General features: G+C 27.9%; 1 protein-coding gene across 4 annotated transcripts; it reads left to right on the top strand.

The window, feature by feature from the left end:
* The first annotated feature begins 8,949 nt into the window (after positions 1-8,949).
* LOC109792795 (cysteine synthase) lies at positions 8,950-14,054 on the top strand. Of its 4 annotated transcripts, none has more exons than XM_020352232.3 (11): positions 8,950-9,107; positions 9,785-9,839; positions 9,929-10,038; positions 10,272-10,329; positions 10,626-10,889; positions 10,978-11,115; positions 11,195-11,246; positions 12,623-12,702; positions 13,169-13,228; positions 13,430-13,510; positions 13,774-14,054. In XM_020352232.3, the coding sequence occupies exons 2-11, from the start codon at positions 9,798-9,800 to the stop codon at positions 13,864-13,866; spliced, it is 978 nt and encodes a 325-aa protein (XP_020207821.1). In that variant the 5' UTR covers positions 8,950-9,107; positions 9,785-9,797; the 3' UTR covers positions 13,867-14,054. The 4 variants fall into 4 exon arrangements, with proteins under 4 accessions (XP_020207821.1, XP_020207822.1, XP_082915298.1 ...); XM_020352233.3 differs by having other exon boundaries at positions 8,968-9,084; XM_083059172.1 differs by lacking the exon at positions 8,950-9,107 and adding an exon at positions 9,226-9,289.
* Positions 14,055-14,916: the final 862 nt, after the last annotated feature.

The following is a 14,916-nucleotide window of genomic DNA, read 5'->3' as shown; positions in this document are numbered from 1 at the left end:
AAAACTCTTAATTAAGATTATTCCTTTACAGTAGTCTCATCCAATTCTACAATCTTAAATCTTCATTTCATTATACTAGGCTTATGTGAAGGAGAAGGCTTATCTGATCATGACCTTTGGATTGCCTATGTTTTGGGCCTTTTGATTCCCCTGTCCGTAAATAATGGGTTGGGCCCTCTTTAAATAGCCCTTCCAAGAAGTGTTGGCCCAAGTAGGTATGAATGCTAGTTGCTGCATCTTTCTGTTTTTGAAGTCCAATTCATATCTCATCCTTTAGGCTTAACAAAACAATAAGGATATATTTAATATTTTTTTAATTAAATCTGGCCCAATAAGAGTATACGTTTTTTTTTTTACGGGTTGGTGGGTTAGCCCGGCTCACCACGGGTTCAACCCGGGTGAGCCGGGTTGTTAGTGAGCCGGGTTCAAAATTGGCCTGTACTGAAATTTTCAAATTTTTTTTGGCCCAACCCGGCTCGAACCCGTGGTGGGCCGGGTTGGCTCACCGGGTTTAGCCCATTTTGACAGCTCTATATATATTAAAGTTAACATTTTTAATTTAATAAATATTTAAATAAAAAATAATTTAATTGTAAATAATTTAAATTATAGTGGTAATTAAGTAACAAACTTCAAATTATATGTTTAATAAAAAATATAATGCAATTTTTAAATTTTGTATTTATAAGTTTTTCTTATTTATTATTTTTATGTAGTATTTACACCATAATAAAATTATCAACTTAAAATTTAATTCATTTAAAATATATAAGTAAATTAAAATTATAAAAAATGTGATAAGTTTTCCATTAATTTATTAAAGCCAACAAAATCTGGTAGGGATAGGAATGAGTTTAAAAATATAAACTTATTTTTAAAACCCAAAATTGAACTTGCTTTATCTTTTATGGGACTTAGGATTGTGAGAGCAAAACTCGCCCATGATCATTCATATTTTGATGTCGATCTTTTTATTGATGATTTTATCTTTATAACTTTCAAAACACTTATTTATTTAATTTTTATTACATTTTTTAATAAATTGTCCAAAATTATTCATAATCATATTTATGTACTCTCTCATATTTTATTTCAATTATCTTTTATAATTTATTTTAATTTTAATTTTTAAACAAAACATAAAGAAGTACAAAGTGCTTTTTGGATGCTGGTAACGTTAATAAAAATGCGATAACTTTATGTGGTCCATTAATTAGAATTTATTTTACATGATAACTTTAAATTAATTATTTCCAAAGTTATTAATTACTCATTTAGAACAATCTATATTTTATCTTGCAACAAAAGTTTAAATTAGGGTAAGACAAGACTTCATTTAAGACTATATATAATTTATTTGGATGATAGTATAATTTTTTTAAATATGTATACGTTTAAATTAAGTTCTAAAAAATATATTAAATAGTATGAATTCCTTCTACCATTTAGCAATGCCTTCTATATTTGACATAATCAATAATTTACAAATATATATTACTTTCTTAATAAGGATGTAATTATATCTCTATAGGTTCATTTTTAAAATTTAAATTTATCAATAGGTCAAGCATAATATAATAGAATTTATATTTTAATATAAAACAATAAAAAATAATAATATATTGCATGTCACATACTATTATTTAATGAGAAAATTACTATTGTTACAATAATTATTGCACTCTTATCCAACTATAGAGTGAAAGAACGATAATAAAGTAAATTGAGAGAATAAGTAAAAAAGAAAAATAATCATATCCCTACCCGCTTATGAAATTGGATTGTTTTATTTAGGATTCTTTTAATTTTATCTTTCTTTCTTTACATTTGTCACCAAAAAATATTTCTTCAAGAAATCTTTTGTGTAATTTACAAAAAACTCTTGATTATTATAGTGATTTTCTTTTGTAACTAACATACTTCAAACTTTCAATTTTAAAGTTGGATTGTTATATTTAGGATTCTTTTAATTTGATCTTTCTTTCTTTACATTTGTCACCAAAAAAATATTTCTTCAAGAAATCTTTTATGCGATTTACAAAAATCTCTTAATTATTATAGTGATTTTCTTTTGTAACTAACATAGCTAAAACTTTCAATTTTAACTTTCTAGATAATTTGATAATTTAAAATATATTTTATATTTAGGGTTTAAAGTTTAGTGACTTTATTTTCTTACAATACAATTTTCTTTTGGTAAAAAAGATTTACAAATCTCATAATTATTTTGGTATTTTCTTGTAATTGACATATTTAAAACTATTAATTATTAATATTTAGATAATTTAATAAAATTAAAAAAGAATTTATAATATAATTATATTTTGGTGAAAAATATTTACAAATTCCATAATTATTCTAGTATTTTTTTTTAACTGACATATTTAAAATTTTATTTTTTTAGATAATTTGGTAAATAAAAAATTATTTTATAACCCAATTATATTTGATAAAAATGATTTAAAAATCTCATAATTATTCAGTTTTTTTTTTGTAATTGACATATTTAAAATTGTTAGATAATTTTATAAATAAAAAAAGTGTTTTATATTTAGCATTTAGAATTTTAGGGTTTACTGTTTTTTTTTCCTTATAATAGAATCATTTGTTGGAGAAAATGATTTACATATCTCATAATTATTATGGTTTTTTTTTTTTGTAACTAACATATTTTAAATTTGTAGATAATTTGATAAATTTAAAAAAGCTTTACAATATAATTATGTCATGGTAAAAAGGATTTGCAAATCTTGTAATTGATCTAGTTTTTTTTTTTATAATTGACATTCAAAATTAAAAAAAAAAATATTTAAACAATTTGATAAATTAAAAAATGTTTTATATTTAGAGTTTAAGATTTACAGTTTAGGGGTTAATGAATTTATTTTCTTATAATAAAATTATTTTTTGATAAAAAATATTTACGAATCTCATAATTATTCAGATGATTTATTTTTTTCGTGACTGACATATTTAAAAATTTTAACTTTAAATATTTAGATAACTTGATAAATTAATATATATATATATATATATATATATATATATATATATATATATATATAATAAAATCACATTACAAAAATAAAAAAGATGTTGAACAAATATTTCAATAACATTTAAAATAAAATACCTAAATATAAAATTTTAATTAAAGTATATTTCAAAATACACATCTCAAATCTATCTAAAAACTTAAGCAATCTAAGAAATTAAGTGATTTTTTTTGTTAAATGATAATAGTTATTATTTAAAATAGTTCAAAATATCGTTATTACTCTTCATTGAATAACTCTTTTTCTACTTCTTATGTAACAATCTTCTTATTAAACTTAAGTTAATCTTGCACCAAAAGTAACAACTTTAAAACAAAAGAATAACAACAAATATTCCATTAATTTCATGACATAAAATTAAAAGAACGTCACACTAATCATTTTATTGGCAAGATTAAAAAAATAAATCAATAAAGATAATTTTCAATAAAACAAGTTTAACTATATAAATCTTATAGTCTATTATATATATATATATATATATATATATATATATATTATTGTTGGATTCATGAGGATATAATCAAATAACCTTTTTAGCATAAAAATGCTAGTATAAAAAAAAGACGTTATATTTTTTAGATTTTGATTAATTCGACGTGGATATATTTTCTAGATAATAAAAATAATGATTTCGTTATTATTTATTTTTTAATGTATATATATATCATTAGTGGAAAAAAAATTTTTAAAATCGGTTATTTTTAACTTTTAAAATCGATTCTGTAACTGTTATTTTTAACTTTTAAAATCGGTTCCGTAACCGATTTTAAAGTTAACTTTTAAGATTGGTTGTTTTATAACCGATCTTAAAAGTCTTGGTTATGAAAAAAATTAAACTGGAACGGACTGTTTCAAAACTGGAACAGGCTATTACAGGTTGTAAAAAAGGCCTAAAATTATACTTTGGAACGAACCGTTCTAGCATAGTTTGACATGAGTTAAAACCAATCCAGAACGGACCGTTCTCCTTTCAGAACGGGTTGTTCTCCATGTAGAACGAGCTGTTCTCCTTGCAGAACGGGCCGTATTCTTCTTGCAGAACGGACCGTTTCAGATTCAAAATTTACCCAAAATGAACCTACAACGAAAATAGAAACAAGAGAAGAGTATGAGAAGACAAAAAGAGACACGAGAAGAGCATGAGAAAACAAAAACGAAAACGACAACGAAATTTACCTTATGGGAGACTTTAGAAAATGAGAGCACGATAGAGTAAAAAAAGGAATGGAGGGAAAGATTAAAGAGAATGAGAATGGAGGGAAATATAAAAGGTTTCTGACGATATTTTTAAAATCAGTTATTTAAGAACCGACTTTGTATACTACATACAAAATCAGTTCTTAAATAACCGATTTTAAAAGTACTTTTAAGATTGATTATTTTATGATCGATTGTTTTGTAACCGATCTTAAAAGTTGTGTCAGACATACTTTTTAAGATCGTCATAAAATAACCGATCTTAAAAGTACTTTTAAGATCGGTTAAAATTTAACCGATATTAAAAATTTTCATATTATTTACAAAATTGCCACTGCGTCACTTTTAAGATCGGTTACCTTTCCGATTTTAAATCCAATTTTTACACTAATATATATATATATATATATATATATATATATTATTTTTAATATATTTTTTTTGATACGATGTTGAATAAAATAGACTCTTTTTTTTTTCCATTGAAATTTAAGAATATATATAGAGGGAGAGAATAGACTATAAAATTTACATAATTAGATTTCTTTATATTATGTCACGTGTAAAAAGTAAAGGTATTAAAGTATTTTAGTTCTTTATTTTTTTCAATTCTAACTGAAATTATAATTAAAAAATATTTTTATTTTGCCACTAAATTCATAATCTAAATCTTAAACCCACCATTTTTTTCTTACTTGCTTGTAATTTTCTGAATCTACAAAAAAAAAAAAACCCACCACTTATTTCCTTTAAAGTCATTTTCAAATTACGTCGTTATTTTCATTCTCAAATTATGTGGTCATTCTCTGATCTATTGATCCTTTTTTACTCAACTTCTCACACAAAAGAATTTCATAAAGAAATTTCTTCTAGATATAATTATTTTTCTTATTACATTTTTTTTTCAGATTTCTTTACTTTCAATCTTTCTATTCATTTTGTTTTCGTCTTTATCTCTGTTTATTTTATACTCACATTTTATTTATGTATGTCATCCTCTATATAATACACAATCACACAAATAGATTTGAATTTGATAGTTATAGCATTTAGTTTTTGCTTCATTATGTATAAATGATATACTATTTGAATGATGTGATTGTTACATGTCGTTGAGTTATACCTAAGTTATTTAGAACTTAAGGTTCACATAGCAAACATAAGCCGTCGTATTCAATCTTAAACCAATGATTTATAAACCAAGCTTTGCTGGTGACTGGCTGGTCTATGTTTATCTCAGCGCAAATGTTGGCGAACTTCCCTCTTGAGGCATTTAATATTGTCAAATCCATTTTCACGAGTCGTCCTACTGTAGAAGTGAGAGCCAGCAAGATGTTTTCCTCGTAGTATGAGGTTTGGGAAACAAATCCACACCATGGTTTTGTCGATCTAAACTTTCGGGGCTATGAAATCTAGCATCCACTCCCTTACAACATGGTAGTGATCATATATCACCCACGGAACTTCCAATATCACCTTATCTCTATCGATAGCGAGGTCAAAATTGACCATATAGAAACCATTTCCCATGTCCATAGTATCAAAACCCCCAGTTGTTTTCCACATTGCCATCAGTCTATTCTTCATTGCGAGACATCCCATTGACTTACCTAAAACATAATTGCAATATTAGTAAATTAATAATATTAAATGAAGTGTCATGTTTATATACTATTGGACAATAGTAAAAAAGAACTAAAACATGTTGTTTATAACATATATCAAAGTAATAACCTATTTTAAAATGTTATAAAAGGTTAATGATAAAATAATAAACAAAATTACAAAGACTATAAATAAAAATACTATAAATTACCGGACCAAAAATTGTATTTACACTTTCTTAATATAAAGAATTACAACTACATTTTGCAGTTACCGACCACTTTACATTTTAGCTGCATCACATGAAACTTTAAAATAACATAATACTAACTTAATTGAAATATTATATTTTTTTAATGAATCATTAGTTTAGGACAATAATGATGTATACGGTAAATTACTCAAAGCCTCAAAACAATTTAACTTTTCTGGTCATAAGCATAAATACATGATTAAATAATGATAAAGGGGATTTTAAAGACTATCATATCACAATAAGAATTGCTTAACAAAAGTTGAATTTATATCAGAAAAAAAAAGAAGCGTAAAATATACATATATATATATATATATATTTCCCAAAAAAAAATAAAAAAATAGTATTATATTTAATCTTGTTATAGTTATTTATTAATTACTAATAGTAATTTATAATTATTTATCAAAAATATGTTACTGAAATGCATGTTTTAAAGAAAAAGTCAACAGGGCCTCCGTGCGTCCGTCAATATCCATTTTTTTTACACGTAGTGAATTTTATTCACAAGTATAACTTTTTTTAACATCCCTTATTGAGGTAATATGTTCATGACCGTAAGTTCAAATCCAAATATTTTCATTGGAATTTCGATAAATTAAAAAAATTATTTAATAAGCTTCAATGGGCTTAAATCTAAAATATTAATATTTAAAAAATTAAGATAAGTTTATACTATATTATTGTTTTATTTAAAATAAATAAGTTTACTATAATTTAAATACAAAACAATATTGTCCCTATCATCACTGGATGGAATATTAGTTATCATTACAGGTTGTTATGTTTTGTTTTTCTTTTTGGGGTAGTATGACAAGTTCATTTGTTTGTGGCGACGTGTTAGCGTGACTCAATGGACAAAAATGAAGTGGAGAATAAAATAATCCACCTGGGAGCCTGGGACACGCTTATTGTTTTTAAATAAATATTATTAGCTATCAAAAGGAGTTTCTTTCCATTAAAAAGTAGTAACTGCTATAACAAGTAATTATTATATGAGCATAATGTGGATACATATCATTAATTAAAAAGTCAAATAACTCATTCCATTATTATTTTTATTCCCACGTGTATTTTATTTTTTGAGATAATCCTATCTAATATATAGTCATGTATTAAATCTGAGTTTATTTTAAGCAAAATTTAAAATTTTGATTCGTCACATGTTTTAGTCCAATCTCCATGGGGTGAATTTGAACTTTTTATCATAAAACTTAAAAAATAAAAAGAAGGGTGTAAATGTGTAATTTTAAGAAAAACACGAATTTATAAAAAAATAAAAATATAAATATACACCAAATACATAAACTAATTAACCATATTATGATTTTTATGCAACAAATACATCTATAAGATGTAAAAAAACATAAAACAATTCTTGCATTAAAATAAACACTAAATATACAAAATTGTAAACAAAAACAACATGTCACCAACCAACGTTTTTATACAACAAATATTGCATTAGAATAGTATATGCCGAAGTAATCATCTCCAACATTACTATCCACCCACAAGTCATATCTAGGCAAAGAGCCTTTACCTAACCCATGCTCGATGCCGCAAAACCTGTACCTAGAGTCGTCCAAATAGAGAGTCATTGACCTAATTACATTTGATGCCTCTTAACTTGTGGTTGGAGCCATCAAGTTAGAAAGCTCATTAAGTAATCACACTTAGACGTCTCTCACTTTTGCGTCCAATATGATTAAGTTAAAGAATTCCTCATTGACCCGTAATTAGTGTTACTAATCTTGCACTCAACATTGTCAGGATATAGAATCTTTAACTCGAGTCATGTTTGACACTATGAATGCACACCTAACGCGATAATGTTTTTTGCACATATTAAAGTCACCAATTTAGTTAAAGACATGTAATTAACTAAACAGATCCAACATGTAGCTCAACATTCAATATATAGGCAACGTATATGACTTCAATTCAAGTGAAAACTTGAACATGCAACCACCAAACTCAAAATCACCAAAGACTTCCAAATACACCTTTAAGAACAACATTCCTAACAACACCATCTCATGATTTTAAACAATCTCAACTACAAATGATGATTCCAAACATCAAACAATAATTATAATTCAATAGTTTTCAATCTACAATTTTCTTTTACCTTGAATTGCTCAAAAAATGAGAAGATGAAAGAAAGAAGGAAGAAAGACTCGAACTCTATGCATGACTCTTGATCTCATATTCTCGACTTTCAAGCTTCAAATATAACAATCTATTGTCGTTGCTCAACTAAGGGAAGAATCTTACAAGGTTTCAAAAAAATAAAAAAGAAACAATGTTTTCTTTTGACTTTAAAACTTATCTCTTTAACTTTTTTTTTTAAATATGAATTTATAAAATACGTCTTAAGAAAAATTTAAAATATCCTTTTTTAAATTTGGTCAATTTAACTCTTACTCAAATTGTCTCAATAATAACTTAATTTTTCAAGATTCCTTAACCAGTAAAACTCTAAAATAATTATAACACAATAATTCAATAATTAAATAACATATAATATAAGATTAATCAATAAAATATAAAAAAATCATATTATTACATTTATGATAAATAGTGGACAAAACTACGTGCAAACAAATTTTTTTTTATAAAAGTTAAAACAAGTAATTTTAATTCTAGAAATTAAAATACAAAGTACACGTACATGAAGAAATGAGCTTTAAATATGATTGTTTTTTCCAACAAAAAAAAAAGGGTGTACTTTCATTATACTGGTTTGAAATACGGAACAAAAAAGGCAAGGCAAAGATCAATAGAAGAAGACAAAAAAAAAGAGGTAACTGGTCACTCTACGCTATTCGGAAATATCAAATATAAAGTCCAAACAAAACACCAATCGAGAAAGGAAGAGCTCACAGAATTTCTCGTCCTCATCCCTACAAGTCTTCTTCTTCTCTCAAACCTTCTCTTACCAGAAACTCGCTTTGCTCGGATAAGGTTGCGGTCACTTCACTCACTGTGTGAGCCATCCAATTCCATTTCACTACTCAATCATAGCATTGTTTTGTTTGTTGTAACCAACTTTTATCTCTCTTCTTCTGCTTTGTGTATCTATAACTCTAAACTCCTCATTCTCACGTTTATGTGCACGTTACTTTCATGTCCCCTGTCTCGAAAACATCCGCAATCATTAGCACAAACAGTAGATTCCCCAATTTTATGTACCTTCTTCATGGATTAGTTAATTGATTGATAATCATGTGTTTTAACCACGTTGACCTTTGATTTTCAAGTTTGAACTTCGCTTTAGGGGTTTAGTTAATCAATTTATCTTACTCGTTCTACATTTTTTTTTCCTTAGTAGATCGATCGATTCATGACGCAGGAACAAGAATTCCAGTTTTTCAATGATTTTTGAAACATTAGTACTATAAATATCCTGGTCAATCTGAGGCTTGAACCACTTAGTTTCATTTTTTCTTATTGGATCACGATCTGATTCTTATCCGGTGAATATTGACATCTTTAGTATTTATATATACCAATGCAATGCATTCTGAATGGAAATTTGACTTGTTTTTGGTCACTGGATAAGTCAACTCAACCAATACAAGTCAGGATAAATTGGTTTATGACGATGTTGTATCTTTTTGTTTGTATTTACCGGGATCTTTGAACCGTTTTTATGATTTTGTAGTGCTTTGCTTAATATGGCGGTGGAGAAGTCAAGCATTGCAAAAGATGTGACGGAAGTAAGTCATTTTCAACGCTGTCTTTTTGTCTCCATGATGAAGCAATTTAGCTTACATTAAAAATACGAATTCATTTTTGAAATGTGCAGTTAATTGGCAAAACTCCGTTGGTATATCTCAACCATGTCGTGGATGGCTGTGTTGCCAAAGTTGCTGCGAAGTTAGAAATGATGGAACCTTGCTCCAGTGTCAAGGACAGGTATATATATTTCTTCATTCTTATAGTGGAAAGTGAGCTGGAGAATTTCTGTCTAACCATTTACTCCTGGTTTGATGCTTGCCTGTTTATGGTCGTTCCCTCTTAAAAATGCTTAGATTGATCAAAGTTTTGGCATACAAGTTGTATGATTGTTGCCCAAGTCTCTTAACCATGGCATGCAATAATATGTATTCAGAAAGATTTTGTAATTATAATTATTTATTTTCCTACAGGATAGGATATAGCATGATTGTAGACGCTGAGGAGCAGGGACTCATTAAACCGGGTGAAGTTAGTTCTTGCTTTTGATTCTCCTTTCTTTGGATATTTAAATTCACGTTGAATGCACCTATGTTTCATAATGCATCAAAGTTTTGTTCTACTTTTTCTTTCCAATTGTGGCTGTATTGTACGAGTAGTTGTTTAATTCTCATTGATATTGTCATCGTCTTGCTTTCAAAATTTAAAATCTGAACACGGGATATAAGACACTTAACCAATCATTTCCATTGCAAAGTCATCTTTCAAGCAAACTATTTACTATTTACTTGGCTATTAATATGGTTTACTGTTATTCATGTTATTAGAGTGTTCTCATTGAGCCTACCAGTGGAAACACTGGCATAGGCTTGGCATTCATGGCGGCTGCTAAGGGTTATAAACTTGTTATAACCATGCCTTCTTCAATGAGTCTTGAAAGAAGAACCATTCTTCGAGCTTTTGGAGCCGAGTTAGTTCTCACAGATCCCGCCAAGGGTATGAAAGGAGCTGTTCAGAAGGCAGAAGAGATAAGGGATAAGATTCCCAATTCTTATATGCTTCAGCAATTTGAAAATCCTGCCAACCCAAAGGTACTGTGTCAATGTACTTTGTTTGAAAAATCAGTTGGCTGAAGAGTATTCAGACATGCTCTCCTAATCTCCTTCCTCCTATTTTAAGATCCATTATGAAACCACTGGACCAGAGATCTGGAAGGGCTCCAGTGGGAAGGTTGATGCTCTTGTTTCTGGCATTGGGACTGGAGGTACAGTAACAGGTGCTGGAAAATATCTGAAAGAGCAGAACCCTGATATAAAGGTTAGTCTTTTAATATTCTCATTTGGAGTTAATCATTTAATGTTCTCACTATTATTATTATTCTTTTTTTTTTAAACAGCTATATGGCGTTGAACCAGTAGAAAGTCCTGTACTGTCTGGAGGGAAACCTGGTGAGTACTGATTATTTATGTGTTTTCAAAGCAAGTGTCTCTGATTATTCGACCTGTTAGAATATCTAGAAAATATCTGGTAATCTTATTATTGTACCTTAGAATATTTTAAAGTATCTTTAGATGATATCTTATGTATGGCTTTCATATTTCATGATTTTTTTGCTTGTTTAATTAGGATTAGGAGTCTAATTTTGTACAGATAGGGGCTACTGGGATAGTGCTTTGTATTTTGTAACTCTTTATTACACATCATATATCTATTATATTTCATTATCTAGAATCGGTTCTATCTTCTTTTCTCCTTCACCTAAATTTCTAAAATTTATAAGTTCCTTAATGTTTGGAACTTTACTGTGACGATGTTTTACTCCATGATTATACCAACATTACTCTTTCTTTTGCAAACGTGGGTATGATAAGAATATTGAATGAAACATATCACGAAAGTTAGTTTTTGTATTTGGAAAACTTAAGACCTAAACCCCCCCACTGAAATCCCATACTTCTAGTGAGACTCAAGTCTCATACCTTACAATTGGATTTTAACATCCTACCACACTTTGCAGTCTCAGCTCCCATGCAGGTTTACTGTGCACTACTGCATTAGCTCTTTGACTAGTCTCGGACAAACACTATAATAGCTTATGTTGATGTCACCACCCATGCCACTTGTTTGCAGCTGAGACATGATGGGAAACTCTGATGCCAATTGATTAAAACTTCCGGAGAGCAACCCACAAAAGCTAGCTATTGTAGTTGGAAAGTCTTATAAACCTCCCACTAGAATCCCATATTTCTAATGTAAGACTCGAGTCCTATACCTTGCAATTGGATCCTAACAGGGTATCAGATCTACCCACATCTTCACGTCTTTATACCTTTCAGCTGCCATCAGATCTACTCGACTGTGAAGTTTGGTTTCTTCCCTGTTTCTCCATGCTTTGAAATTTTCTTGGAGAATCCAACAATATAAATCACAGTTGGTAGTTTTAGAGATACATAAAATTCTTTTTAACAAGTTTATTTGGTTTCTCACTCTTACGAGAAAATTGTTGATCAGTTGTTGAATTTAGTTTCCTATATTTAGAGGAATATGTGCCTTGTCATTCGCTATTACTGCACTGATGATATTATTTAATCATAGCCTTAATGTGCTTTACATTTGTGTTTTTTTGAAGTTCAAAATGGTACCTGAATTAATATATGACAGGACTGCATTTACTTGCCTTCTTACCTTCGTTCCTCTTCTACAATTACAACAACAACAATAAAAAAAATTATGTATTACTTTTTATGGTTTACATTTATCAAATGTCTGTTTCCTTTCATGTAACTTTCCCCTGACATATACATGGTTGTTAAATGGATATAAGGCCCTCATAAGATCCAAGGTATTGGTGCTGGCTTCATCCCTGGTGTTCTGGATGTCGATTTACTTGATGAAGTTATTCAAGTAAGCCCACAAACCTTTTTGATAAGTTTATTGGTGCTTAAATAAAGAGATTTTTTTTTCTTCTTTTTTTTGCTTCAATGGTAATCTGTTGTGCCTCCGTTTTTATACGTGATGCTTTTATTCCTTGCAAAGCCCAATTTTGTACTTTGCATAGTAATCTAGACTCTGTAAGCAAATCAAATTCTAATTTTTAGCATTAGCACATATCATTAATAAGTGTCATCTAGACTTTGTGAATAAATTTTGAATTATTTTAAGGAGGCATTTTTTTTTATTGCATAAGTATGCAATTTGATCTATTATCATCACTTTTTCCTCTCTACTTGAAGTGGAACTTGAACTTGAATGTCAGAAGTGTGTTAATTCACTTTTATGGGAAGAAGCATCACTAACCAAGCGTTATGATAATTTATTCATGTATTCTGAAAGTACAGATAGTAACTCTTATATTTGTTTTTGATTTTAGATTTCCAGTGAAGAAGCTATTGAAACTGCTAAACTTCTCGCTTTGAAAGAAGGTTTGCTGGTAAGTTCACCTAGAAGATAAACCTAGCTCGTCGGTGATCTTTCCTCCTCTCATGCTTGTTTATGTGCATCATCTTCTGTTAATAGCATGATTTGAACTGTCCATGTCAGTTGGGGTGCTTTGGTGAAACCATGGGTGTCGGTTGGGAGTAGACAATATTTTTAATACTATTTCTGTTTGTATTATAAATATATATTGTAGGTGGGGATATCATCTGGTGCTGCTGCCGCTGCTGCAATTAAGATAGCAAGGAGGGCAGAAAATGCTGGAAAACTCATTGTTGTAAGTTTGACAACTGTTCATCAGATTTTCTTCTGTGAATGTCATTGTTCATTGTTAGTTCTGCTTTATAATCAATATCAAAATATGAATGTACTCAAAATATTTTCAGAATAGTTACATTGCGTCCTTAATTGCTGATCATTGGCAGAAACTTATGTCATTATTTATCTGAGATATCATCTAGTTATTATAGATGCATTTTTATTATTATTATATTTACTTCTGTATTCCATAACTGATAAACCCATTGAAAATCTGAGTAGGTGGTCTTCCCAAGTTTTGGAGAGCGTTATCTATCTTCTGTGCTCTTCGAATCTGTAAAGCGAGAAGCAGAGAACTTGGTCTTTGAGCCCTGAATATAACGTCATATCAATCTTTTGCTGATATCGAGTGTAGTGAGGCATTTGCTGCTTCTCAAGTTGCATTCTCTCTTTCATTTATGTATCTATTTTTTCTTGTGCATCTAAAAAATAAAAAAATGACTTTGTGTTGGCTTGTTAATTGACTAAGATTCAATAATATTATGTTTGCTTGAATGTTTAAACTTGCATTCAATTGTTCATTACTTTCAGATCATAATGCCAAAAACTTATGGGTAGATGTGTTCAAAATCAAACTAATCCAAGCATAAAATCATAAACCGATCCAAAAAGAAAATTGAAAATCGATAGAAAATCGTAAATTAACTGCTCTATTTTTTTAATTTTCAAAATCATGCTATTTGGTTCGATTTTCAAATTGGATTGTAAAATTACTTCAAACCAATCCTAATCACACTTATTTATAAATAAATAAATATATATATATATATATATATATATATATATATATTCCAAATGTATTATTCATGTATACAAAATTAACATATAACTTAAAATGTGTTTTATAAAATTGTAGATCACTAAAAGGTTTTTCTCTCTCTAAATATTCGTTGTAATATTTAAAAAGTATTTTATAAAACTCTAAGTTATTTAACTGAATTTTAAAATAAAAAATTATTAATTATTTATAATATTTGAAAATATTTTTTAATGACAAATTATATATATGAGAAAAATATTTAATATGACAATTAAATTAAATAAATATTTTTACTAAAATAATAAAATAGGAATTGGTGTTAAATATATTAATTGATTTGAATGATTTTTAAAGTAAAAGTTTAATTAAATCACATTGCAATTTTTTGTAAATAAACTTTAGAAAAAAAACTCGATATAATAAAAATTGTAATTAAACTTCAAACATCATGATAATGTGTTAACAATCCCCCAGACTTGTGAAAAAAATTATACATAAATTAATTAGATTAAAATTAAAAATTAAATTATATATTATAAAATTTTTAAAATAAATATGTAGATATGTGACCTCATAATCGAAATCAACTTCTCTATATTTTTGCA

The sequence above is a fragment of the Cajanus cajan genome, chromosome 6 (genome assembly GCF_000230855.2).
Source record: "Cajanus cajan strain Asha chromosome 6, NIPB_CcT2T_4, whole genome shotgun sequence".
Classification (NCBI taxonomy): domain Eukaryota; kingdom Viridiplantae; phylum Streptophyta; class Magnoliopsida; order Fabales; family Fabaceae; genus Cajanus; species Cajanus cajan.
This window is presented reverse-complemented; position numbering and strand designations above follow the sequence as displayed.

Bases quoted from the DNA above. Each gene is read 5' to 3' on its own strand.
- LOC109792795 (XM_083059171.1), top strand. From the start codon at position 9,247: ATGTCCCCTGTCTCGAAAACATCCGCAATCATTAGCACAAACAGTAGA. The intron at 9,840-9,928 runs GTAAGTCATTTT...TGAAATGTGCAG, and splicing joins TTGCAAAAGATGTGACGGAA to TTAATTGGCAAAACTCCGTT. The intron at 10,890-10,977 runs GTACTGTGTCAA...TCCTATTTTAAG, and splicing joins AAAATCCTGCCAACCCAAAG to ATCCATTATGAAACCACTGG.